Genomic DNA, 25,667 nt, shown 5'->3' with positions numbered 1-25,667 from the left:
GTTCAACATGGTGAAGTACTGATTCATAAGTCAGATGGTGGTAGTGGTGCCAGTGGTTAGTGTTGCTGGCAATAGGTAGTAAATAGCAGTAGGTTTCCTGCAGTGTTTGACCTGATGCCATAGGGTTCAATATAGAACAATCCCAGGCCAAACCCCTCCCAGCTCTATAACTCTATACTGCCATCTCTGGTGGGTTCACCCATCCAATGGGACAGAACATACACTGGAATGGTGGTGGTGTTGTATGGGACATTGTATGTAGCACGATACCATGTGTACCCTGTATACACAACGCCAGGCTGTCTCTTCCCTAATCTGTGAGACATTTCTCTCAAATTTGTGATAGCAATAGCCCCCAGGAATTGGTAAGGAGGACTTTGCAGGGCTGTTAGGGCTTGGTTTGCTGTTGTCATTTCCAGTGTTTAGATTGATGCTGAGGGATCATCCTGTTTCTTATGTTTCTTTTACTTCATAGGTGCTTGAATTGTTTCCTTGACCATTTCAGAAACATTTAAGAGTAACCAATGTTGCTGTGCTTGGAGTTATCTACAGGCCAGATTGGATAAGGACAGCATATTTCTTTCCCTAAAGGGCATTAATAACCAGATGGATTTTTACATCAATGGTTCCATGCTCACCATTAGGCTGCCATTTAATTTCAGACTTTTGAATTGAATTCAGATTTCATCATCATGCTAAGTTTTGAATCTATGGATTCGACTAGAGTGTCTGGATTGCTAGTTTGGTGATGTTAACACTGTCCCAACATCTCCCATATGTGCAAGTACATTGAAGTGTCTGTGAGATCAATTAGCAACTCGACAAAAAAGTGTAAGTTAAAAATAATTATTTTCCCTTTATTTTCATATATGGATCACACTGATATTTCATAGCATTTCTATATTATCAATTTGGCAATATTTCAAAAACCCTAAAAATCAGTGTGTAATAGGACCAATATTACCATGAAAAGGATTTTAATACAAAAAATAACATGCATTTGTTTTATATATATCCTTCAATCCTCAAATAGGAATGGAGTTTCATTTAACAAGATATAAATACGATTAGTGATGCATCAAGTCAATTAAAATACAGAAGGTGTCAGTAACAGTGATACACAGAAACAACACACGTGCACATATACACAGTGGAAGTACAATAAATAGGTTTAAGTTACAGCACTATGGTTTGACAATTACAATAAAGCGAGGATTTCAAGCAAGAAGTTATAGTTTACATTGTAACCCTGCAGTCACATTGTTAACACTGTTCCTTTGTGAAAAGGCTCAGTAACATCTTAGTCGCCTGATCAAATTTTGTTCTTAACCAATTCCATCACAATCTAGTTTAGATAAATTTGCCTTGTACTATTACACGGAATACTTTGTACAGCTCCCAAAGCTTTGGAGGTAGAAACTTTAAGGGTCTACAAATCAGTCTGTACTCTTGAATGAAGATTTTGCTACCATAAGATCATAAACAGAGGTGATTTAGTGACTTTGAGGGATAATAGTTGAGTAAGGTAATAGAGAAGTTTACTGTATACGTCTATAACTCTACCAGAGTTATCCAGGGAGAAACACGTGAGCAATATTTCCTCTGGCATGGCCAGGGAGTCTCCACAATTCAAAACAATTATTTAATCTCAAGGTGTCTCTAGAACTGGTCTCCAGCTTAATCAGGTGTAGGTCAACCTGTTGAGAAAGGGCTTAATATGTAGCCGCATGTACTACATATGTGTTCTTGGTCAACTTTGCTCTTGGGTGCACATTCCCAGCAGAGTTAGCATTCTTGGGCCACTGAGTGAACCCAGGATTCTTTTGATATTGAAGACCACTATTGCCAGTAAACACCCTCACATCTTTAACATAATCTCCTTCATATAGCAACTCAGCAGAAAAAGTGACTGCAGAATTAAAATATTTGTATAAAAATTGACAAGCAGGCATTTCACAGGCATACAATAAACTACAATTTCCCATCAGGGAGAAAGTGAGGACTGCAGATGCTGGAGATCAGAGCTGAAAATGTGTTGCTGGAAAAGCGCAGCAGGTCAGGCAGCATCCAAGGAGCAGGAGAATCGACCTTTCGGGCATAAGCCCTTCTTCAGGAATGGCTTATCAAACAATCAAAATTCCATCATGCGGCTGGTTTTACATCAGTCAGTCCGGAGCTCAATAATTTGTCTTTGATACAGCAATAAAGATTCAACTAACTAAGAACATTAACACATATATTCAAAATGTGTCACCTGGCATTCATCGTTTGGGCTGGTGCTCATTGTTAACTCACATTGTTCATCCTCACATCTCTTCACCCCATTTTCTGGACAAAAGCTTATACTAATCAATTGACATGAGCAATTACAACAGCAAAACTGGGAGTACAAACTTTTGTTACTGAAACTTTTATCCTCAGCCATCATAAGAGGAGCGTAAGGAAAAGTGAAAAAAAGATTTTATATTGGAAAAAGGAGAACATAGGTATGGAATTCAGGAAAAGGGACTGTGAGGAATTTGAACATTTTGACATAGGAAATGTGGAGGTATTGTAGGCTCAGTAGGGCTTAAATACCCTGATGAATTGCATCCTCGGCTCCTGTGGGAGGCAAGGCAGGAAATTCCAGGGGCTCGGACACAAATTTTAATTCCTCTCTGGCTACAGGAACTTGCCAAAGGACTGCAAGATGACTAATGTGATTCCACTTTTTAAGTAGAGTGGCAGAAATGAACCAGGAAATTATAGACCAGGGAGTCTCATATCAGTGGTTGGGAAGCTATTGGGAGAAAATTCGGAAGGAGTGAATTAATAGCCCTTGGAAAGGTATAGGTTAATTAGGCAGAGTCAGCATGGCTTTGTCAGAGGGAAGTCATGCATTACAAATTTGTTAGAACCTTTTGAAAATATGATCAAGTGTGTGGATGAGGGAAGTCCAGCTGATGCAATTTATAAGGATTTCAGCAAAGCTTTGACAAAGTCCCACATGGAGACTGAATTCAGGGAAACTTGGTTAGATGAATCACAAACTGGCTTAATAATAGGACATGAAATGTAGAAGGCTGTTTGAGTGCCTGGAAGGCAATGTCCAGTGGTGTACCGTAAGGGTCAGTACTGGGATCCTTATTGTTTGTTATATTCATAAATGGCATAGATGAAAATGTAGGGGGAAAGTTAAGAACATTTGCAGATAAAACCAAGATTGATATAGTGGTTAATAGCAAAGAAGATGGTCGTAGGTTACAGGAAGATATAGATATAGATAAATTGGTCAGATGAACAGATCATTGGTAGATGATATTTAAGGAATGGCAGGACACTACGTGGCTTAAAGGAAGAGGGATCTTGGACTATTTACTCACAATCCCTGGAGTTGGCAAAGCACATGAATAGGATAGTTAAGAAGACATAAGGACACTTGTTTTCATCAGTTATGGTATAGAGTAAGGAGGTAATGTTGGAGTTGTACAGAACATTGGTCAGGCCAGAGCTGGAGTATTGTGTGCAGTTCTGGTTGCCTCACCACAGGAAGGATGTGATAGCACTAGAAGGAGTACAGAGGATGTTCACCAGGATATTGCCTGGGATGGAGAAATTGGGCTAGAAGGAGATACTTGATATGTTTGGATTGTTTCCTCTTGAACAGAGAAGAGTGAGAGGAGACACGTTTGAGGCGAATGTGATAATGAGGGGTTTGGACAGAGAGCAGCTATTTCCCTTGGTTGAGGGTTAATCATGAGAGGGCATTCTTTTAGGGCAAAGGGCAGGAGATTCAGAGGGAATTTGGGAAAAAAAACTTTTTCACTCAGCAGAGGGTGGCGGAAATCTGGAACGTATTGCCTGGGAGGCTGGAAACCCTACAACATTTAAAAAAAATATTTGGATGAGCATTTCAAAAATAATAACATTCAAGGATATGGGACAAGCACAGGAAATTTGGATAAGCATGTCTTTAGTGGTGGTTATGTTGGTGCAGACTCGATGGGCCGAAGGGCATTTTCTGTACTGTATGAATCTATGAATCTTTAAAGGATGCTGGGGACATGAAGAAAGAACATAAGGGGGCTGAAAGAAAGAGAAAAAACATTCAATGAGAGAGAAGTTTTTGAAAGCGAATTACTTTAGATTTGTTTGCATGCCTCCAAAAGAGTTAATAGATACTGTTGGCAAAAATAAGGCAAGGAGGCATAATAGCCCATCCACAAGCATTGCCAGGCACAACTTTGTTGCAACATACAAGAAAATACTGCAGATGCTAGAAATCTGAATAAGAACAAAAGAAGGCTGGTAAAACTTGGCAGGTCAGGCAGCATCTTTGGGGAGGAGCGGAGATATTGGCTGGGTCTTTCCCTTCCTTCATCTACATTACACACACACACACTCACTCACACTCAGGCAGACTGTCTTGTTATCACAGTCAGGAAGGCTGTTATTTGTCCAGTCAACCAGGAATGTTGGAAGCCTGCTCAAGCCCTTAAGTGGTCATTAATTGACCACTTAAGGGCCTTAATTAGCAGCAGATCAGATACTGGATTAGTAGTGCTGGAAGAGCACAGCAGTTCAGGCAGCATCCAAGGAGCTTCGAAATCGACGTTTCGGGCAAAAGCCCTTCATCAGGAATAAAACCAGTTTTTATTCCTGATGAAGGGCTTTTGTCCGAAACGTCGATTTCGAAGCTCCTTGGATGCTGCCTGAACTGCTGTGCTCTTCCAGCACTACTAATCCAGAATCTGGTTTCCAGCATCTGCAGTCATTGTTTTTACCTAGCAGATCAGCAATCTTTTTACTGATTCTGAAATGATGATCTTGTGTTAAATACAAACACTTCCTGTCTTTTTGTTTGTCTTTGTTCAAAAAAGAGGCTGAAGGGATTTCGGCAATAGTGAGGGAGTGCAGGCAACGGGGCAAAGAGATTCTCTTCCATGTAATGGAAATTTACTGCTGTGACTCTGACCATAAATAATTGTTTACATATTTAGATATGATTTGGCATACTATGCATGAATTAATATTGGGAGATAAGCAGAATGTGAATATGTGACAATAGAATGCTTCTTTCCTGTTCACTGAGTAACAGGAAGAATAATCTGCCTGTGGGGTTTACATGTGGAGCTGATGAGAAATCAGCTATTAACTCCAAACCAAAATTCAATAGACTTGAAAGGTATTTGGATGCTGTACATCCTTCCATTCCAGCATCATGGATGGCAACATGGGTGGACTTTTAGTTGAAGATGCAGTGGTAGAAGAGGGCCCCTTAAACAGCATATTTAACTTTAACCATTACTACCAAGCAGTGTTTGTATTTAACACAAGATCATCATTTCAGAATCAGTAAAAAGATTGCTATTAGTTTAGCAACAATTGCTGTCTCCTCATGCTTCACCAAACTAATCCAAACTTCAGAAACTATTGCATCTTCAAAGCAATGTGCTCATGTTCATTTGTCATACAGTTTTCTCAGATTAAATTTGTCTTAACCAGTAAAAATGTAAATTTTCAATAATGCTTATGTGATTGGAAAATAAAGGGTCCTACCAGTAAGGGAATTATACAATGCCACAGCCTGCTAGGCACTAGCTATTCCTGTTTTACACCACAGCCCACAGGATCCCTCCTCCCCCACACTGGTTCTTGTATAGAGCTATTCACAACTAACAAGGAAGTTGCAAATTAACAGGGATACATGTAAGTATGAATATAAGGCCACAATCAGATCAGTCATGAACTTTATTGAATGATAGGCGAGGCTTGAAGGGCAAAATGGCCTACTCTGGCACCTAATTTGTATGTTGGACTTTGAATATTCATGACAATAGAATTAGATTCTCCCCCCTACCCCCCCACACCTTTGATTTGGCCATCTTATGTGCAACACTAATGGTTGTTCCATACTAACTCATCCCAAGCAAAATTGACCTATCTCCTAAAACAACTTTGAATGTTTAGTTGTATGCAGGCACAGTGAATTCATCATGCATTATAAGTCCCTTCATTTCTTTTATCGTTCCACATAACCTGCAGTCAGTATTGGCAAGTGGAGGAGATCCAACATTTTCCCTGAAAGAACATTTCTTCGATTTTTTTTTCTTTAAAAAAAATGACAGAAGAGTTAAAATTTAGTTTCATAATTGCCCCATTTTGAGTTTGAATCAGAGGCAGCTTTCTACATGAAATCTTCCTTCAGATGTGTTCACAAGTTATCTGACTCTGCAGCATGGTTGGTATACGAATACATGTTTGTGCCATTCCCAGATACCTAAAAAAAGGAACAAAAAAAGTCAAGAATTATTAATGTACAACAGTAACCTTCATAAAGAAACAGTCTCAGGAGGACTGCAAGTTATGGCAAAACCCTTTTAATACACACCAGTTCATTTTTTTCCCATTCCTCTGTTACTTCTTCCTCAGTAAATAATTTTGACAGGATATACACTTCCCAGCAACATCACAGCTAAATATTGTGTCCTCGGGTTCAAAACACACTTTCAGATCTGAGGGATAGCATTTGGAGAAAACTGGTCTCACCTGCTCAATATATAATGTATTGTACATGCCCTGTGGCTTCCCTGGCTGCCTGAAACATAACTTGGTTTTTTTAAAGTCTGTTTCCTGCTTTCTCTATTACACATTATCTCCTTAAAGTGAGAATATCTGCACATTTTCCATGGCTACTGAAGTTGTGAAACAGGCACAGAAACAGGTTGTGGAGCCATGAACATCCTTAGCTTGTGGTAAGTTTGATTTAAAAACTGACCAGTTTCACTTTTGCACACAAGTGGCATCACAACGTGGTAGCAACTGCATTTAATAGTACAGGGGAAATGGAAGAGTCAGGTGCAATAAGAAAAATAGAAGATTAGTGAGAGATAGCATTAAGATTGAGCTTCACTCATACAAACCTCTGTTGTATCCTCCTGGTAGGATCAGATTTTTGCCTAGTAACCTAGCAACAAACAGCAAGGCCAATTGAAGAATAATTAGCAGTTTCTATAGAGAAGCACTTTGATACATCAGACTATTTTGCACACCAGAGGGATACTTCTACTCCATGGCATCTGCTCTCAAATGCTTCTGAAGAATTTTCCACTGGAGAGGTCATTAAGTATCTCTGTACTTCGGCCTCTAATTAGTGAAATCTTTCTTGAAGCATTACTGAATCTCACTAGTCTTCTGTGTTGTCTGGCAAATCCCTTGAAAGAATTATTCCAAAAATGATGACGTGATCTTCAGCATTAAAAAAAACTGGAAGATTTTCATTTAGGTTTAAAACATAACAGAATCAGAATCAAAACTTGTTAATTTGTTCATCGGAAGTGGCTTTTGTAGATTAGGCAAGCATCTGTGAATCTAGATTAGAGTGGTGCTGGAAAAGCACAGCAGGTCAGGCAGCATCCGAGAGGCAGGAACATCGACGTTTCAGGAATACGAATCAGGAATACCACAACGCCATAAACAAGCACTTAGATCTAGATGCCATCTATCAACCCCTCAGAAAATGAACAGGAAATGACATCACCACAAACCCCAGGAACCCCATCTAGGAGAAAGATATGAATAGAAAGCAGGAGACAACAGCTTCGCTTCACTTGGAGGTCGCCACTGCTGATGTTACCTAGCCAGTAATGAAACGTCTGGATATCAAACCTACACCCTAAACCTCAACCTGAGCTACAAACCTTCACAAACCTTGCAAAATCCAACTCTTTCTTAAACGAACCCAGAGACTGGGCCTCCACTGCCCTCTGGGGCAGAGCATTCCACACACCCACCACTCTCTGGGTGAAGAAGTTTCTCCACATCTCTGTCCTAAATGGCCTACCCCTTATTTTTAAGCTGTGTCCTCTGGTTCGGCACTCACCCATCAGCGGAAACATGTTTCCTGTCTCCAGAGTGTCCAATCCTTTAATAATCTTATACGTCTCAATCAGATCCCTTCTCAGTCTTCTAGACTCAAGGGTATACAAGCCCAGTCACTCCAATCTTTCAACATAAGATAGTCCTGCCATTCCAGGAATTGACCTCGTGAACCTACGCTGCACTCCCTCAATAGCCAGAATGTCTTTCCTCAAATTTGGAGACCAGAACTGCACACAATATTCCAGGTGCGGTCTCACCAGGGCCCTGTACAGGTGCAGAAGAACCTCTTTGCTTCTACACTCAATCCCTCTTGTTATGAAGGCCAGCATGCTATTAGCCTTCTTCACTACCTGCTGTGTCTGCACGCTTGTCTTCATTGACTGGTATACAAGAACACCCAGATCTCTCTGTACTGCCCCCTTATCTAACCTGACTCCATTTATGTAGTAGTCTGCCTTCCTGTTCTTGCCACCAAAGTGATAACCATGCATCTGTCCACTCCCCTAACCTGTCCAGGTCACCCTGTAATCTCCTAACAGTCTCCTCACATTTCACCCTGCCACCCAGCTTTGTATCATCAGCAAAGATGCTAATGTTACTATTAATACATCTTCGTGGATTAGTATAGTCTTTTATTTTTTAAAATCCTTCATGGACACCTGTGAAGTGACCCCATAAATTAGGAAGCTTAATGACGACTTGAAAAGAAAAGGGACTCAGTTTACCATCTAATATGAAATAGTACTGGCTGCAGTGTTAACTAGATTGTTTAAACTGGGACTTGAATTCACAACATTCCGATTCAGATCACAGTGCTGTCACTAAGCCAAGATTGACATTTAGTCAAATCTAGATTAGAGTGGTGCTGGAAAAGCACAGCAGGTCAGGCAGCATCCGAGGAGTAGGAAAATTGACATTTCGGGCAAAAGCCCTTCATCAGGAATTTGCCCGAAATTCAGGCTTTTGCCCGAAACGTCAATTTTCTTGCTCCTCGGATGCTGCCTGACCTGCTGTGCTTTTCCAGCACCACTCTAATCTAAACTCTGATTTCCAGCATCTGCAGTCCCTACTTTTGTCTATTTAGTCAGACCTTCATTACCAAGGTGGATAGTTCAAGTTGGGAAATTTCCTGAGTGCATTAAAAGTATGATTTTTAGTCCAGTGGTTGAGAAGTAACATTGGGCCCAACAATCCTAGAAGGAGAGTATAAATCACCACAGATTAGATTAGATTCCCTACAGTGTGGAAACAGGCCCTTTGGCCCAACAAGTCCACACTGACCCCTCTGAAGAGTAACCCACCCAGACCCATTTCCCTCTGACTAATGCACCTAACACTGTGGGTAATTTAGCATGGCAATTCACCTGACGTGCACATCTTTGGACTGTGGGAGGAAACCGGAGCACCCAAAGGAAACTCACACAGATACGGGGAGAATGTGCAAACACACAGACAGTTGTCCAAGGCTGGAATCGAACCTGGGTCCGTGGTGCTGAAAGGCAATAGTGCTAACCACTGAGCCACTTTGCCACCCAGATGTGGGGGTGAGTGCAGAGATGTTATGAGTAGAAGGTTTGTTTCATTTCTCTGAAACTTCATCTGTTGTTTAATAAGCTTCTAGATCTGACTCCTCACCCATTCTCACCACACCATGGCCTCTCATATTCTCCATGTCAATATAATACCAACTCATTCCCCTTACTCATATCTTCATGCTCCCTCAAACTGCCCACAATCTCTCAGCCAGCATTCAACATGAGCAGAACTCATGAAAATGAGAAAGGACTATAATGATCTAATACAGCTGTTACTAATGCACAGTTGAGAGTGAGAAATACCACATTCACAAAACCATTTCATACCATTGGGGTAGACAATGGCCTAGTGGTACTATCAGTAAACTATTAATCCAGAGACCCCAGGTAATGTTGTGGGGACTTGGGGTTTAAATCCCACCATGACAGATGGTGAATTTGAATTCAATAGTAATGATGAGTTTAATGATGACTATGAAATCATTGCCAAGTGTCAGGAAAACCCATATGGTTTACTAACATCCCTATAGAGAAGGAAATCTGTCAAGAAATCCTGACCTGGTCTGGCCTACATGTGACTCCACACCCACAGCAACTGTCCTCTGGGCAATTAGGGATGGACAATAAATGCTGCTCCAGTCCATGATACACACATTCCATGAATGAATGTTTTAGAAGTTTTTAAGTCTCTTTGAATGATTCATCTCTTATAAAAGCAAATTTCTACTCAAATCCCACATCAAACACAGGACAGGACTTTTGCTCCCGAACCTGTCTTTCATTTTTGAAGGTCTACGTAACCTTCCTGAATCACAAAACAAAACACGTTTGAAGAAACTATAAGGTTAATTTTGAAGTAAGCGGAAAGGTTACAACCTTGTAACAGGGGCCTTAAAAATACAGTAGAGAGTTTTATTGTCATATTTTTTAATATTAACAAGGCCCTAGCCAAGCTTTTTCAATTCAACTAGGAGAAAGTGAGGACTGCAGATGCTAGAGATCAGAGCTGAAAAATGTGTTGCTGGAAAAGCGCAGCAGGTCAGGCAGCATCCAAGGAGCAGGAGAATCCTGAAGAAGGGCTTATGCCTGAAACGTCGATTCTCCTGCTCCTTGGATGCTGCCTGACTTGCTGTGCTTTTCCAGCAACACATTTTTCAGCTGTTTCAATTCAGCTACACCACTAGCATTTACCCAGCAATGTGGAAAATTGCCCAGTTATGCCCTGTACACAAAAGTAGAACAAATCCAACCGAACCAACTCCTGCCCTATCAATTTATTCTCAAGCATTGGTAAAGCAATGGAAGGAGTGATCAACAGTGCTATTAAGCAATACTTGAGTAGCAAGAAATTACTCAACTCCTGACCTCGTTACAACCTTGATTCAAACAAGACCAAAGAGCTCAATTCCAGCGATGAGGTCAGAGTGGCTGCCGTTGACATCAAGGCTGCATTTAACCAAGTATGGTATGAAGGAGTCCTACCAAAATCTTCCGTATCCCCCAAACCTGTTCACTATCCACAAGGCCCAAGTCAGGAGTGTGATGGGATACTCCCGACTTGCCTGGATGGATACAGCCCCAACAACACTCAAGCTGAATACCATCTAAGAAAAAGCAATTTAAGATGTTCAGCTCCCCCCCTCCCCGTTACATTCATTCCATTTACTACGGATGTACAACTGCAGCAACACAAGCCTTCTACAAAATGCACACCTTCCAAACCCACAATCTCTACCATAGAGAAGGTCAAGGGCAGCAGATGCGTGAGACTACTATCACCTACAAGTTTTCTCTAAGCCATACACCATCCTGACTTTGAAACATACCATCGTTTCTCCAGTATCTCTTGGTCGAATTCCTGGACCTTCCTCCCTCACAGCATTATGGGTGTGCTAACACCAAACAGCTCACTACCAACTTCCATTTGGCAAGTCGGGTTAAGCAATAAATGTTGGCCCAGCCAGTGAAGCCCATATCCTCTGAATCAATGAGAAAAATTTGAAGGCTTCTCAAGTTAACACTATTGCTCAACTTCTGGCCTGTTGCATTTCCAGCAATTTTATTTCCTGTCATTTCTTCCCATTACCCCTCCTCCCCAACTTTTTTCAGAGTTTATTGGGGTCACTCAACACATAGACAAGTATGTGTTTGTGGGCGGCACGGTAGCACAGTGGTTAGCACTGCTGCCTCACAGCGTCAGAAACCCGGGTTCATTTCCCGCCTCAGGCGACTGACTGTGTGGAGTTTGCACATTCTCCCCGTGTCTGCGTGGGTTTCCTCCGGGTGCTCCGGTTTCCTCCCACCATCCAAAGATGTGCAGGGTCAGGTGAATTGGCCATACTAAATTGCCTGTAGTGTTAGGTAAGGGGTAAATGTAGGGGTATGGGTGGGTTTCGCCCCGGCGGGTCGGTGTGGACTTGTTGGGCCGAAGGGCCTGTTTCCACACTGTAATCTAATCTAAATCTAAATCTAATCTAAAGTAGGCCTTTTCAGATTGAATCTAGACAATGAGCAATAATAGACCATTGTAGAAACCTGGAGAACTTCTTCAAGGTAGGCATCCAGCCTGCCAGCTCAGCACCATCCTCATGACCTGTCCCACCTATCCACTCCTCTCCGACTTATCACCTTTACCCCTTCCTCCATCCACCTATTGCACTCTCAACTCCCTTCTCCCCAGCCCCACCCCCCTCCCATTTATCTCTCCACCCCCGAGGCTCCCAGCCTCATTCCTAATGAAGGCCTCCTGTCTGAAACGTCGATTTTCCTGCTCTTCAGATGCTGCCTGACCTGCTGTGCATTTCCAGCACCACTCTAATCTCGACTTTAATCTCCAGCATCGCAGTCCTCATTTTCACCATTGTAGAAACCTGTCTTCACCCAGTTGCAACACATTCCACCATACAATAAGGAGCTACTAAATAACTGAGAAAACAGGTATATAATCATTTTGCTGATCAGTCCACTGTATGCTGCAGAACCTATTTGTGAATAGTTGTTTAAGGAGAGAAGAGTCTGTGTCAGTTATCAACTTCACCTAATTCTGTGACAAACACCATACCCTTGCTACTAATTTCAACCTGCTCCTTGACAGTTTGCAAATGAGGCATCCTACTCAATTCTGCAGCAAGCTACCAGCCGGGTCGCATAGAATGCCTAGTTTCACAGAATCATGAAATGGAGGTGCTGGTGTTGGATGGGGTTGGACAAAGTCAGAGGTCAGACAACACCAGGTTATAGTCCAACAAGTTTATTTGAAGTCGCAAGTTCTCGGGGCACTGCTTCTTCACATGACTTCACCTGACAAAGGAGCAGTACTCTGAAAGCTCGTCATTTCAAGTAAACCTGTTGAACTATAATCTGGTGTCATGTGACTTCATATAATCCCTACTGTGTGGAAACAGGCATTCAGCCCATTAAGTCCATACCAACCCTCTGAAGAGCATCCCACCCAGACTCACCCCCCTACCCTATCCCTGTACCCTGCATTTCCCATGGCTAATCCATCTAGCCTGCACATTGCTGGACACTATGGGCAATTTAGCATGGCCAAGCCACCTAACTTGCACATCTTTGGACTGTGGGAAGAGACCCCCAGAACACCTGGAGGAAACCAACACAGACACGGGGAGAATGTGCAAACTCCACATGGACAGCCAGCCAAGGGTGGATTGAACCCAGATTCCTGGCACTGTGGGGCAGCATTGCTAACCAGTAAACCACCATGTCACCCCTATATACCATGAAATCACCAACCTCCAACCTTGCCTCAGTTCATCTTTTGTCCAAACTCTCATTGATACCTTTTTAACCTCCAGAATCAATTAATCCAGTGCTTTCCTGTTTGGCCTCCCATCTTTCACCATACGGTTCTCTCCTAGAGCATCAAGCCCTTTTCATGCAATGAGCACCCCTGACAATAATCGTACAAAATGCGTAATTAATATATTTTCTAGAAATCATTAGTCACAGCTATATACTAGAATAAAGTGGCTTCTGTGTTAATCAGATAATCCTGAGAGAAAAGGCTGGAATTCAGAAAGCACATTCCAGGCAGATCATTATCAGAGAGGGTGTAGTAGCAGGGTAGAGTTTCAGCCACAGGTGCACAGAGCTGCTAACAGGTTACTCTCCAACTCAGATAAAATGGGTCAGTTTGAATCTCTAATCTCATGAATACAGCTTTAGCTTAAAGACTGAACACTGGAAATTCTCTGGGGTAACAATTGCTACAAATAATAAAGTCCAATTCAAAGAGAATAAATCACAGAATCACAAAAACATAATGGCACAGAAACAGGCCATTTGGGTCATTGTCTCTGTACCAGCTCTCCAAATGAACACCATGACACAGTGTCTTTTTCCCATACCCTTGCATATTGTTTTTATTTAAATCATCATCCAAACCCCTTTGAATCTCTCAACTGAACCTGCCTCCATCACACTTCCAGGTAATGCAATCCAGACTTGAACCATGTGTTATATGAAAAGGTTTTCTCACCTTGCGTTTGCTTCCTTTGAAAATCATTTTAAATCTGCGCCCTTTCATTCTTGATCCTTTAACAATCCATTTATTATCTTGCAGAACTATGGCAGTTTGGTGCATATCACTTTCACTGTCTTAGATACCATAATTTGCAGCTAGATAGGTCCCTAGTTTTATGGCAATGGCAAGACCTGATTAAACAAATTCATAGAACTGTGGGGAAGGTGGACGCAGATTGGGAGGTGACAAGACATTTGCAACGAAAAGGAAGTTGGTGATTATTCTGATATTCTTCAGCTGGCCTCTCCTCTTTTAGGGGAACGTGAGGACTGCAGATGCTGGAGAGTCAGACTTGAAAAGTGTGGCACTGGATGAGCAGGCAGCATCTGAGGAGCAGGAGAGTTGATGTTTTAGGCATAAACCCTTCATCAGGAATGTGGATGGGGAAGGGGGCTGAGAGGGGGTGGACCTGGGAGGCTGTGGGAAAGGTAGCTGGGAGGGCAGTAGGTGGATGCAGGTGGCGGGGGGGGGGGTCATTTTGATAGGTTGGTGGGGAGGGTGGAGCGGATAGGGTGGGAAGGAAGATGGTCTCTTCTACATCAGGGAGAGAGGATGCCTAACCCACGGAGCGTTTCAGGGAACATCTCTGGGACGCATGCACCAAGCAACCCCACTGCCCTGTAGTCGAACACTTCAACTTCCCCTCCCACTCCACCAAGGACTTGCAAGTCCTGGGCCTCCTCCACTGCCAAATCTAAGCCACCTGACAACTGGAGGAAGAGCGCCTCATCTTCCGCCTTGGGACCCTTCAACCACACAGCACTAACATCGACTTCACTGGTTTCCAAGTCTCCCTTCCCCCACTTCATCCCACACACAACCCTCCAACTTGGCACCACTCTCTTGACCTGTCCATCTTCCTTCCTACCTATTGACTCCAAACTCCCCACCAATCTTTCACAATTACCCCCACACCTGCATCCACCTATCCCCTTCCCAGCTACCTTCCCCCCAACCCTCACCCCTCCCCCTATTTGTGTCTTAGCCCCCTTCCCCCTCCAAATTCCTGACGAAGGGTTTATGCCCGAAACATTGACTCTCCTGCCTGACCTGCAGGTATATTTTTCCAGCGCCACACTTTTCGACTCTTATCTTTCATTCTTATCAAAACTAATGACTGTTATCGCACATAAATTTACACATTAATTTCCCAACCTACATCACTGACTGTTTCCTGCTTAGTAAAACAGCAGGAATAATAGATCAATTTTGAGTCTATACTTTTGCCACTTTTCCTTCCTGGCTGTTATAGGATAATGTTTGAACCTTTACTCTCACATATTATAACGTGGGGCATTCTGTCAGAATCAGCCTTAGCCAAGAAAGGGGCAATTGTAATGATCAATCTTTGACATCATTACAGTATAGGGTCAAACTGCAACTTCCCTCTTTGTGTTATTTAGTCCTGTACTGTACCAGATTGATTATTTGATAATGTGCTATATCAAGGGTTATAGATCATGTGTTACCCCCAATAGAAGATTGACTGGCTCACAGGAAGCAGAGAGTAGATATGAATGGGTCTTTTTCAGACAGGCAGGATCAAGATTTTACAATTTATACACATGATCTAGACAAAGGTACCAAGAGTATCAGAGCTAAGTTTGCTGATCACAGAAAGATAGGTAGGAAAGTGAGTTGTGAATAGATCATAAGGAGCCAGAAAGGTAGATAGGTGAAGTGAGTGGGCAAAGATCTGGCAAATAAAGTGGGACGAATTTGGGGCAGTGTGAAATTGTCCATTCTGACAGAAAGAATAAAAAAGAAATATATTATCTGAATGGTGAGAGGCTGCAGAGCTGGGAAATTCAGAGAGATCCAGGGGTCCTAGTGCATGAATCACAGAAGGTTAGTGTGCAGATACAGCAAGTAATCAGAAAAGCTATTAGAATGTTATGTTTTATTGCGAAGGGATATTGCGCAGGAGCAGGGAGGCTATGCTTCAGTTATACAGTGCATTGGTGATTTGGCATCTGGAGTACTGATACAGGACTAGTCATCAAAATTCTCTCCAAGCTGTGCATGACAATCGATATGTTAGCATAGAGCGCAGTATTGTTCTCTGGTTCCAAACCTCAGTGGTCCACAGAAGAAAAATGTTAGAGGGAACACTGCAGGTCACAGATATTACATAAGGGTGTTAATGCTTTGAAAATAATTCAGAGAAGATTTACTAGACTAATACCTGGAATGAGCAGATTGGTTAATGAGGGTAGAAGATTCAGAGTGATTGAATTTAAATAAACAAGATCCGTAGGGGACTTATATCGATATAAGGATATATATGGATAGGACATTTCCTCTTGTGGGAGAATCTAGAACTAGGGGTCATAGATTAAAAATAAGAAATCGCACATTTAAGACAGAAGTGAGGAAAATATTCTCTCACGGCATAAGAGTCTTTGGAATTCCCTTTCTCAAAAGATACAGAATCTTTAAATAATTTTACGACACAGGTAGACTGATTCTTTATTGCCAAAGAGATGGAAGATATTGGAGAATGCAGGAATGCATTGAGGTTAAAATCAAATTAGTCATAATCTTATTGGATGATGAAGCAAGCTTGAAGAGCCAAGTGGTTATTCTTGTTCCTTGTTCATACATTTTTGGTACTAAAGAGAAGCAAAATGTCAGACACAAGGTTTGGCCAGGTCTCATTGGCAAAACATAAACAGACAAGTGTAGTTACACAGATCTAAATAAGAACATCCTAGTCAGTGTAAACAAATAATTGGAACAATCTCAAAATTCAGGTGCTAAAGTGCCCTGGTGAGCTCATCAAAACTTATGACTGTAAACAGAAAAGGAGAGCAGCACAAACAATATAGTCAGGAGCTGACTCCCAGTGGAGGAACCTGTTGAACAAACAGAAGCAGCCTGAGAAATCAAGCCAGCATTAACACAACAATCTCACTAGCTGGATATAGGGTGGCACAGTGGTTAGCACTGCTGCCTCACAGCGCCAGAGACCCGGGTTCAATTCCTGCCTCAGGCAACTGTCTGTGATGTGTTTGCACATTCTCCCCGTGTCTGCATGGGTTTTCTCCAGGTGCTCTGGTTTCCTCCCACAGTCCAAAAACATGCTGGTTAGGTGAATTGGCCGTGTTAAATTGCCCGTAGTGTTAGATGTAGGGGAAAGGGTCTGGGTCGGTTGCTCTTTGGAGGGTTTGTGTGGACTTGTTGGGCCGAAGGGCCTGTTCCCACACTGTAAGTAATCTAAGGATGCTGGAAAATTATTTTAATCTGCTCACCCTCTACAAAATGGCCCACTGTCCACTGATCTCCAGAGGTTTGGCAACAATCATAGAACAAAGGTCTAAGTTAATTTTGATGATAGGCCTGAAGAAAGATTTCTTTTAAATGAAAAGGTGCAAACAAAAGTTTTCCTCCCTTCAGGCACTGCTATTGATCCATGAACCTTAAATCCTATCTCTGACCTGTGTTAAACTAACTGAACTCAACCAGGACACCAATAAGAACATCACAATTCTTCCTGCCCTTAGTTTACAGGAGGTGGGAAACCCAACCAAAGTTTCTGATCAATATTTGGTGTATATCATCGATTTCAATATCAGATGAGATCTTAGCTGAACTTGGCAATGTATGGCTCCTACCCACATTTACTCATAGGGAACAAACTGAGCAATGGTTGTTTAGCAGGGTGTTGGATGTCGGTGGCACTCCAGAGACCCAACATTGAATCATAGAATTCCTACAGAGCAGAAAGAAGTCAATCAGCTCATTGAGTCTGCATCGACCCTCTCCTCCAGGATGCCACCTACAACATAAACTATTAATACCCTTTTGTAAGGTGACCAATAGTTTTCTTTTTCCACTACCATCTATTTTATGTCAAGATTTCCAACATTGTGGGGCAGCATCTCCTTCGCAAGTAACTAAGAATTGGCTATAAATGCCGGCCATTCCAGCGACATCAATGTCATAGAATCATAGAGATGTACAGCATGGAAACAGACCCTTCGGTCCAACCTATCCATGCCGACCAGATATCCCAACCCAATCTACTCCCAACTGCCAGCACCCGGCCCATTTCCCTCCAAACCCTTCCTATTCATATACCCATCCAAATGCCTCATAAATATTGCAATTGTACCAGCCTCCACCACATCCTCTGGCAGCTCATGCCATACACGTACCACCCTCTGTGTGAAAAAGTTGCCCCTTAGGTCTCTTTTATATATCTTTCCCCTCTCACACTAAACCCATGCCCTCTAGTTCTGGACTCCCCGACCCCAGGGAAAAGACTTTGTCCATTTATCCTATCCATGCCCCTCATAATTTTATAAACCTCTATAAGGTCACCCCTCAGCCGCCGACGCTCCAGGGAACACAGCCCCGGCCTGTTCAGCGTCTCCCTGTAGCTCAGATCCTCCAACCCTGACAACATCCTTGTAAATCTTTTCTGAAGCCTTTCAACTTTCACAACATCTTTCCGATAGGAAGCAGACCAGAATTGCACGCAATATTCCAACAGTGGCCTAACCAATGTCCTGTACAGCCGCAACATGACCTCCCAACTCCTGTACTCAATACTCTGACCAATAAAGGAAAGCATACCAACGCCTTCTTCACTATCCCATCTACCTGTGACTCCACTTTCAAGGAGCTATGAACCTGCACTCCAAGGTCTCTTTGTTCAGCAACACTCCCGAGGACCTTACCATTAAGTGTATAAGTCCTGCTAAGATTTGCTTTCCCAAAATGCAGCACCTCGCGTTTACCTGAATTAAACTCCATCTGCCACTTCTCAGCCCTTTGGCCGATCTGGTCCAGATCCTGTTGTAATCTGAGGTAACCCTCTTCGCTGACCACTACACCTCCAATTTTGGTGTCATCTACAAACTTACTAACTGTACCTCTTATGCTCGCATCCAAATCATTTATGTAAATGACAAAAAGTAGAGGGCCCAACACCGATCCTTGTGGCACTCCAGTCTAAAAAACAATCCTCCACGACCACCCTCCATCTTCTACCTTTCAGCCAGTTCTGTATGGTTAATTCTCCCTGTATTCTATGAGATTTAACCTTGCTAATCAGTCTCCCATAGGGAACCTTGTTGAACGCCTTACTGAAGTCCATATAGATCACATCTACTGCTCTGCCTCATCAATCTTCTTTGTTACTTCTTCAAAAAACTCAATCAAGTTTGTGAGACATGATTTCCCACGCACAAAGCCATGTTGACTATCCCGAATCAGTCCTTGCCTTTCAAAATACATGTACACCCTGTGCCTCAGGATTCCCTCCAACAACTTGCCCATCACCGAGGTCAGGCTCTCCGGTCTATAGTTCCCTGGCTTGTCTTTACCGCCCTTCTTAAAGAGTGGCACCACGTTTGCCAACCTCCAGTCTTCCGGCACCTCACCTGTGACTATCAATGATACAAATATCTCAGCAAGAGGCCCAGCAATCACTTCTCTAGCTTCCCACAGAGTTCTCGGGTACACCTGATCAGGTCCTGGGGTTTTATCCACTTTTAACCGTTTCAAGACATCCAGCACTTCCTCCTGGACATTTTGCAAGATGTCACCATCTATTTCCCTACAGTCTATATCTTCCATATCCTTTTCCACAGTAAATACTGATGCAAAATACTCATTTAGTATCTCCCCCATTTTCTGCGGCTCCACACAAAGGCTGCCTTGCTGATCCTTGAGGGGCCCTATTCTCTCCCTAGTTACCCTTTTGTCCTTAATATATTTGTAAAAACCCTTTGGATTCTCCTTAATTCTATTTGCCAAAGCTATCTCATGTCCCTTTTTTGCCCTCCTGATTTCCCTCTTAAGTATGCTCTTACTTTCTTTATACTCTTCTAAGGATTCACTCGATCTATCCTGTCTATACTGGACATATGCTTCCTTCTTTTTCTTAACCAAACTCTCAATTTCTTTAGTCATCCAGCATTCCCTATACCTACCAGCCTTCCCTTTCACCCTGATACTTTCTCTGGATTCTTGTTATCTCATTTCTGAAGGCTTCCCATTTTCTAACCGTCCCTTTACCTGCGAACATCTGCCTCCAATCAGCTTTCGAAAGTTCTTGCCTAATACCGTCAAAATTGGCCTTTCTCAATTTAGAACTTCAACTTTTAGATCTGGTCTATCCTTTTCCATCACTATTTTAAAATGAATAGAATTATGGTTGCTGGCCCCAAAGTGCTCCCCCACTGACACCTCAGTCACCTGCCCTGCCTTATTTCCCAAGAGTAGGTCAAGTTTTGCACCTTCTCTCGTAGGTTCATCCACATACTGAATCAGAAAATTGTCTTGTACACACTTAAGAAATTCCTCTCCATCTAAACCTTTAACACTATGGCAATCCCAGTCGATGTTTGGAAAGTTAAAATCCCCTACCATAACTACCCTATTATTCTTACAGATAGCTGAGATCTCCTTACAAGTTTGTTTCTCAATTTCCCTCTGACTATTGGGGGGTCTATAATACAATCCCAATAAGGTGATCATCCCTTTCTTATTTCTCAGTTCCACCCAAATAACTTCCCTGGATGTATTTCCGGGAATATCCTCCCTCAGCACAACTGTAATGCTATCCCTTATCAAAAATGCCACTTCCCCCTCCTCTCATGCCTCCTTTCTATCCTTCCTGTAGTATTTGTATCCTGGAATATTAAGCTGCCAGTTCTGCCCATCCCTGAACCATGTTTCTCTAATTGCTATGATACCCAGTCCCATGCTCCTAACCATGTCCTGAGTTCATCTGCCTTCCCTGTTAGGCCCCTTACATTGAAATAAATGCAGTTTAATTTATTAGTCCTACCTTGTCCCTGCCTGCCCTGACTGTTTGATTCCTGCCCTCACTAGCTCATAGCACTGGGAGTAATCCAGATATTACTACCCTTGAGGACCTCCTTTTTAAATTTCTGCCTAACTCTCTGTAGTCTCCCTTCAGAGTCTCAACCTTTTCCCTTCCTATGTCATTGGTTCCAATGTGGACAATGACCTCCTGCTGGCCCCTCTCTCCCGTGAGAACATTCTGCACCCTCTCTGAGACATCCTTGATCCTGGCACCAGGGAAACAACACACCATTCTGCTTTTTCTCTGCTGGCCGCAGAAACGTCTGTCTGTACCTCAAACTAGAGAGTCCCCTAACATAATCGATCTCTTGGAAGCCGACATACCCCTCATTGCATTAGAGCCAGTTTCAATACCAGAAACTTGGCTGTTCGTGCTCCGTTCCCCTGAGAATCCATCACCCCCTATATTTTCCAAAACAGCATACCTGTTTGAAATGAGTATATCCACGAAAGACTCCTGCCGACCTCTCTTACCCTTCCTGGAGTTAACCCATCTATGTGACTGTATCTGAGACATTCCCCCTTCCTATAACTGCCATCCATCACATACTGTTGCTGTTGCAAATTCCTCATCACTTCTATCTGTCTCTCCAACCGATCCACTCGATCTGATAAGATTCGCATCCAACAGCATTTATGGCAGATATAATCCGCAGTAACCCTTAAACTCTCTTTAAACTCCCACATCTGACAAGAAGTACATATCACTGCAAAGGCCATTTTTGCTCCTTCACCATCTACAGACCCAGGAAATAACACTGTCTTATACCTCTACAAACACTGCCCCAGGTTAAATTAATAGCTATGACTTATATTTTAAGTTTAATGAAGAGACTTATCTCCAAAAACATATAATCAAGAAAGAATCCACTATACTCACTACTGCAGCCTTTCTCTTGGACAGACTTAAAACAACGATTAACTTATCTGATTCTGTGCGGTGAACTTCGCCCAACATGTTCCTCCAAGATTAGTTGTGAATTTCACTGTTTGTTAATTTTCCCAGATGCACTCCGATGTCCAGCGATACACGAATTCAAACAGCAAAGGCAGTAACTGCAGGTTCTCTCTCTCTCTCTCTCCTGCACTGTCCTCACCATGTACTTCCTTTGTCTGCTCTTCTCCCTTTTAAACTGCTGTTGTTTTGACTTTTTATTTTCCAAAGTTCCAAAACAATGCAACAGCATATAAAACAGTAAGTGCTGCTCCTGGAATTCGAGGAAATCATCTCCAACACCTAAAATACCTCAAAAAAAAGGAGCAGCTCTTATAGCCAAAAATATTTCCTGTCCTCCATCTTGGATTACCCATGTCTCCAAAATATTTTTAGATTTGATTTTGTTTCTATCTTACTCATCTGATTATTGCTTTTCTCATGATTTACTCTTTCCATCGCCTCTGGATAATGTTTTTGTTGTGTTGCCATAGTCTTACCAGACCATAGGAGCTGCTCTCTCATCAGAGAGAAGCAACTGGTTTAACCTGAGGGCCATCAGACTTCAGTCAAGGGAAGAGGTTGAGAAGGAGAATCTGGTGATGGGAATTGAACCCACACTATTGGCATCACACTGCTCTGTAAACCAACGATCCAGTCAACTGAGCTGAACCAATTCCCCTGGCTAGTCTTAGATCTGATCTGTAAGAGAAATGTTCATTACACATAGACATTTCCCTGAAGCAAAGTCCTTGCAATCAGTTCATGGAGGCACCCAAGTCAGGGAATAGATATTTCAGCGTATTATCTCCCGAGGACACTATTATTAGGGCATACTTACCTCCACAAGCATTTCTCATGAATCCGTTTTTCCCTTGAGATCCCAGTTAGTGTATTGATTTCAAACCATTGATATTTCAAGAATTGTGTGGCCATTTTTCTTTTATCCTTCAATTCTCAGGCTGATATCAGCTGCCACCCTTCACTCAGTTTATCAGATTAACCTTAGAATACCTACATTTGCAAGTCTCTGTGAACATAATCCTATAGCAGGCAGAGCACAGTGAATGCCCCTCTATCTCACAGTTACACCCTACTGCTCCCTCCTCCAGGGTGTGTCCCGTTAAACATTTCACAAGTTGCTCCCTCAATCGTTGTGGCTCTAAAGACAAAATAACTGAGTCATATAGACCAGGAATATTCCACTCCCTCTCTGTGTTGAGTTAGTTGATGTCAGAGATGAAACCATGCCAGTGGAGTTTTGATTGGTTTAGCAAATATGGGTTTGGGATAAGGAGAAAGCTTAGCCAGCTTCCCTAACACTCCTACTTTGACAGAGTAAGGTTTCAACCATATCTTTTTTCAAGAGCTTTCGGATTAACTTTGAAATAAGACGCTCGTTTAGTAATATGTTTACAACTCAATTCAGATATTTGAAAAAAAGCAGATATTTGAACACAGCTGCTCAACACCCACCACAGAAGTTTAATCAAAACTATCCTGCCATTGATATCCTACTCAAAGTCTCCCCTAGTTTGAGGATTCAACCTTCCCTTCACATTGATCAAATTACCTGATTGTAGGAGTTCTGCTTGCCATTAGGTGCTATGAACCTGCTATGAGTCATGTATTGTGGGTAATCACTCCGATCTGCCATTGGGTAGTATGATCCTCGAGAACCAAACATTTCAAACTTCCCATGATTTCTGCGGCGACACAGGTAGATTATCTAGAAAAAGTACGCAGACAGGTTTGTGAAATGAAGAATGGGTTAGCACCACCAAGCAAAACAAGGATGTGCTCATCTGAAAGAAGTTGGCCAGATTCTTTAATTTACAAAATCCATAATCAATTTTGAAATGTTGACACAACCAAAATAAAAATAAAATCTGTATTTAGATTTCACAAGATTTCTTTCCAGAGATACAGATCACTAAAGTCAACCCGCTACAGCAAAAGACACATTCTTTTTTTAAAAGATCTGCAGGCAAATCATTGATTGAACTTGGAAGTAATTTATGTTCCTTTGGCCACACATCAATTTTGAGGAGGCATCAAATACAGGGACCCTAAGCAGCATAGAAAAAGCATGCCAACTATTATATTTTGGATTTCAACTTCATCTGAATTGCCACATTCATATTTCATCCTTTTAACATGTTAAACTGGATTTGTTCCTATTTCAATTTCCCTTTTACTCCAGTGAGTGAGCAGAAAAAGAGACGAAAGCTCAGCTTTTGGAGGTAATGAGAACCAAATCACCCTGGTCAATTTTTATATGCTCTCTAGAATGTTGATGAGTGTCATTAGACTGGTAGCAAATCTTGTTGCTACAATAATGGGAGAAGGAAGTAATCAGTGGCCACAAACCATACAAAAAACACTAGAGACTTACAATGAGAAGGATGATGATGATGATCAACAGGAGAATGATGCAGACAAGGACCAGAAGAGCAATACCCCAGCCAGGGACAATTGGAGCCTGGGAAGTTGTGGTCGTTGTGGTTGTGCTGGGTTTTATCTCTTGCACTAAAAAAAATTAAAATAAATACATAGCAAGTGTCTTTTCTCCAACACTTCAATTTCACTCTACAGAAAATTAGAAATACAAGAATGAGAAATTACCACTCTGCAATACACACTCTATAGCTGCAAACCAGATGAGGTTTCATCTTTTTTCTGTCACCTAACCTATTCCCTGATAATCAAGATTCAATATAGTCCCTTGTATATATTTCACCGTAGACCCTGTTCTACAAGCCATTACATTTCTGTTTGAAGAAATTAGAATCATGGTGTCTTAATTTAATTTTAATTGTGTGTTTCATTTATTCCTATCATGATTTCTTTCATCCAATACAGTCACAGTGCTGTTCACAAAGTTAAGCCTACTCAAGTGTCTTGTCCAACTGACTAACCTGGAAGCCTGGTTTATGACCTTTGCTGAGGGATCTACAATAAATAAATAAATTCACCTTTCTGCACTTTCATTCTTCAGCTTATCCACAAAACAACACTAGTCCATTCACAGCTTCAAATAAACAAGCCTTACAACATCAGTGTTATGCCCATCTCTCACACCAGCATTCCTCATCCTGACAAATATCCTTACCTTCTATATCTTTGACCTGTAGTTTGTTGATTGTACCATTCTTTATGGCAGCTGTAAACTGTTGTTCAACTGTGCCCTGGTCTACAGATGCATCCGAGTTGAAGGTAGATTTAGTTTCAGTGATGACTGATCCTTGCCTTAAAGAGAAAACATTACAATCATCACATATCATTAACTATCAAACCCACCTTCTGAGACACTGGACACAATCTTAACAGAAAACTCACAGCTTTGGTTCCTGTTATATGCTAAGGCAGTTGTCTACCAACATATTGTATGACAAGATAGCTCTTCCTGTGAGCATGAATGTCAAAAATGCACTCCAACTATTTGTGAAATCAATTGGTCAGTTGTGCATCCATATAATAAGCAAATGACAAAAACCTTACATATAAGAGACAACAATAATCATTCTCTCTGTGGGGAGGGGCATGTAAAAGTTTCTGAGTAGTGATAATTCCAAGAGTGCAGGAGATCATACATGACATCCGCATACAATACAATTCTAACATCTGGAGAGTGTTCCTGAAATGCCTGTGGCAATCATACTCACAGTAGTCTATTCATTTTTCCAGTCATCAGACAGATGATCAAGTCTCTTGACTTCGCATTAGACTTTATTTCCCTTTTTCTTTCATATACTGGATTATTTTCTGCAGCATTATTAAAGGCTGACAAATTTGCAAGTTTTATTTTGAAAAATTATAAAACCTGAAACAATGTCTTCTCTCCATTTGCAGTTATTTAACTTCAAGTGGCCACATCTTGTTAAATTCAAACTGGTATCCAAATCCTCTTCCAGGTGAACTACCATTGCAATTAACTTTAATTGTTCAATTTACC

At 41.9% G+C, this 25,667-nt stretch overlaps 1 protein-coding gene and 1 long non-coding RNA gene across 2 annotated transcripts in view; both read right to left on the bottom strand.

Annotated features, from left to right (window-relative positions):
• Window positions 1-832: 832 nt before the first annotated feature.
• On the bottom strand, window positions 833-4,642 carry LOC148135287 (uncharacterized). Its single transcript, XR_015755394.1, has 2 exons — window positions 4,506-4,642; window positions 833-4,473 (listed from the first exon to the last, which is right to left on the bottom strand). It is a non-coding gene; the product is annotated as an uncharacterized LOC148135287 (long non-coding RNA).
• Window positions 4,643-4,867: 225 nt separating this feature from the next.
• LOC122544736 (uncharacterized) overlaps window positions 4,868-25,667 on the bottom strand; it is a 43,402-nt gene continuing 22,602 nt past the window's right edge. Inside the window, exons 4-7 of the mRNA XM_043684043.2 lie at window positions 24,825-24,961; window positions 24,108-24,241; window positions 23,286-23,441; window positions 4,868-6,259 (exon numbers count right to left, since the gene is read on the bottom strand). Coding sequence (XP_043539978.2) covers window positions 6,194-6,259; window positions 23,286-23,441; window positions 24,108-24,241; window positions 24,825-24,961 — 493 coding nt within the window. The 3' untranslated portion in view covers window positions 4,868-6,193. The remainder of the gene's footprint in view (window positions 6,260-23,285; window positions 23,442-24,107; window positions 24,242-24,824; window positions 24,962-25,667) is intronic.

Source organism: Chiloscyllium plagiosum, unplaced genomic scaffold (genome assembly GCF_037043375.1).
Source record: "Chiloscyllium plagiosum isolate Xiang-an unplaced genomic scaffold, Cpla_swu_hap1 HiC_scaffold_50, whole genome shotgun sequence".
In the NCBI taxonomy this organism is placed as follows: Eukaryota; Metazoa; Chordata; class Chondrichthyes; order Orectolobiformes; family Hemiscylliidae; genus Chiloscyllium; species Chiloscyllium plagiosum.
Note: the sequence above shows the minus strand (reverse complement) of the source record. Positions and strands in the feature narration are given on the sequence as shown.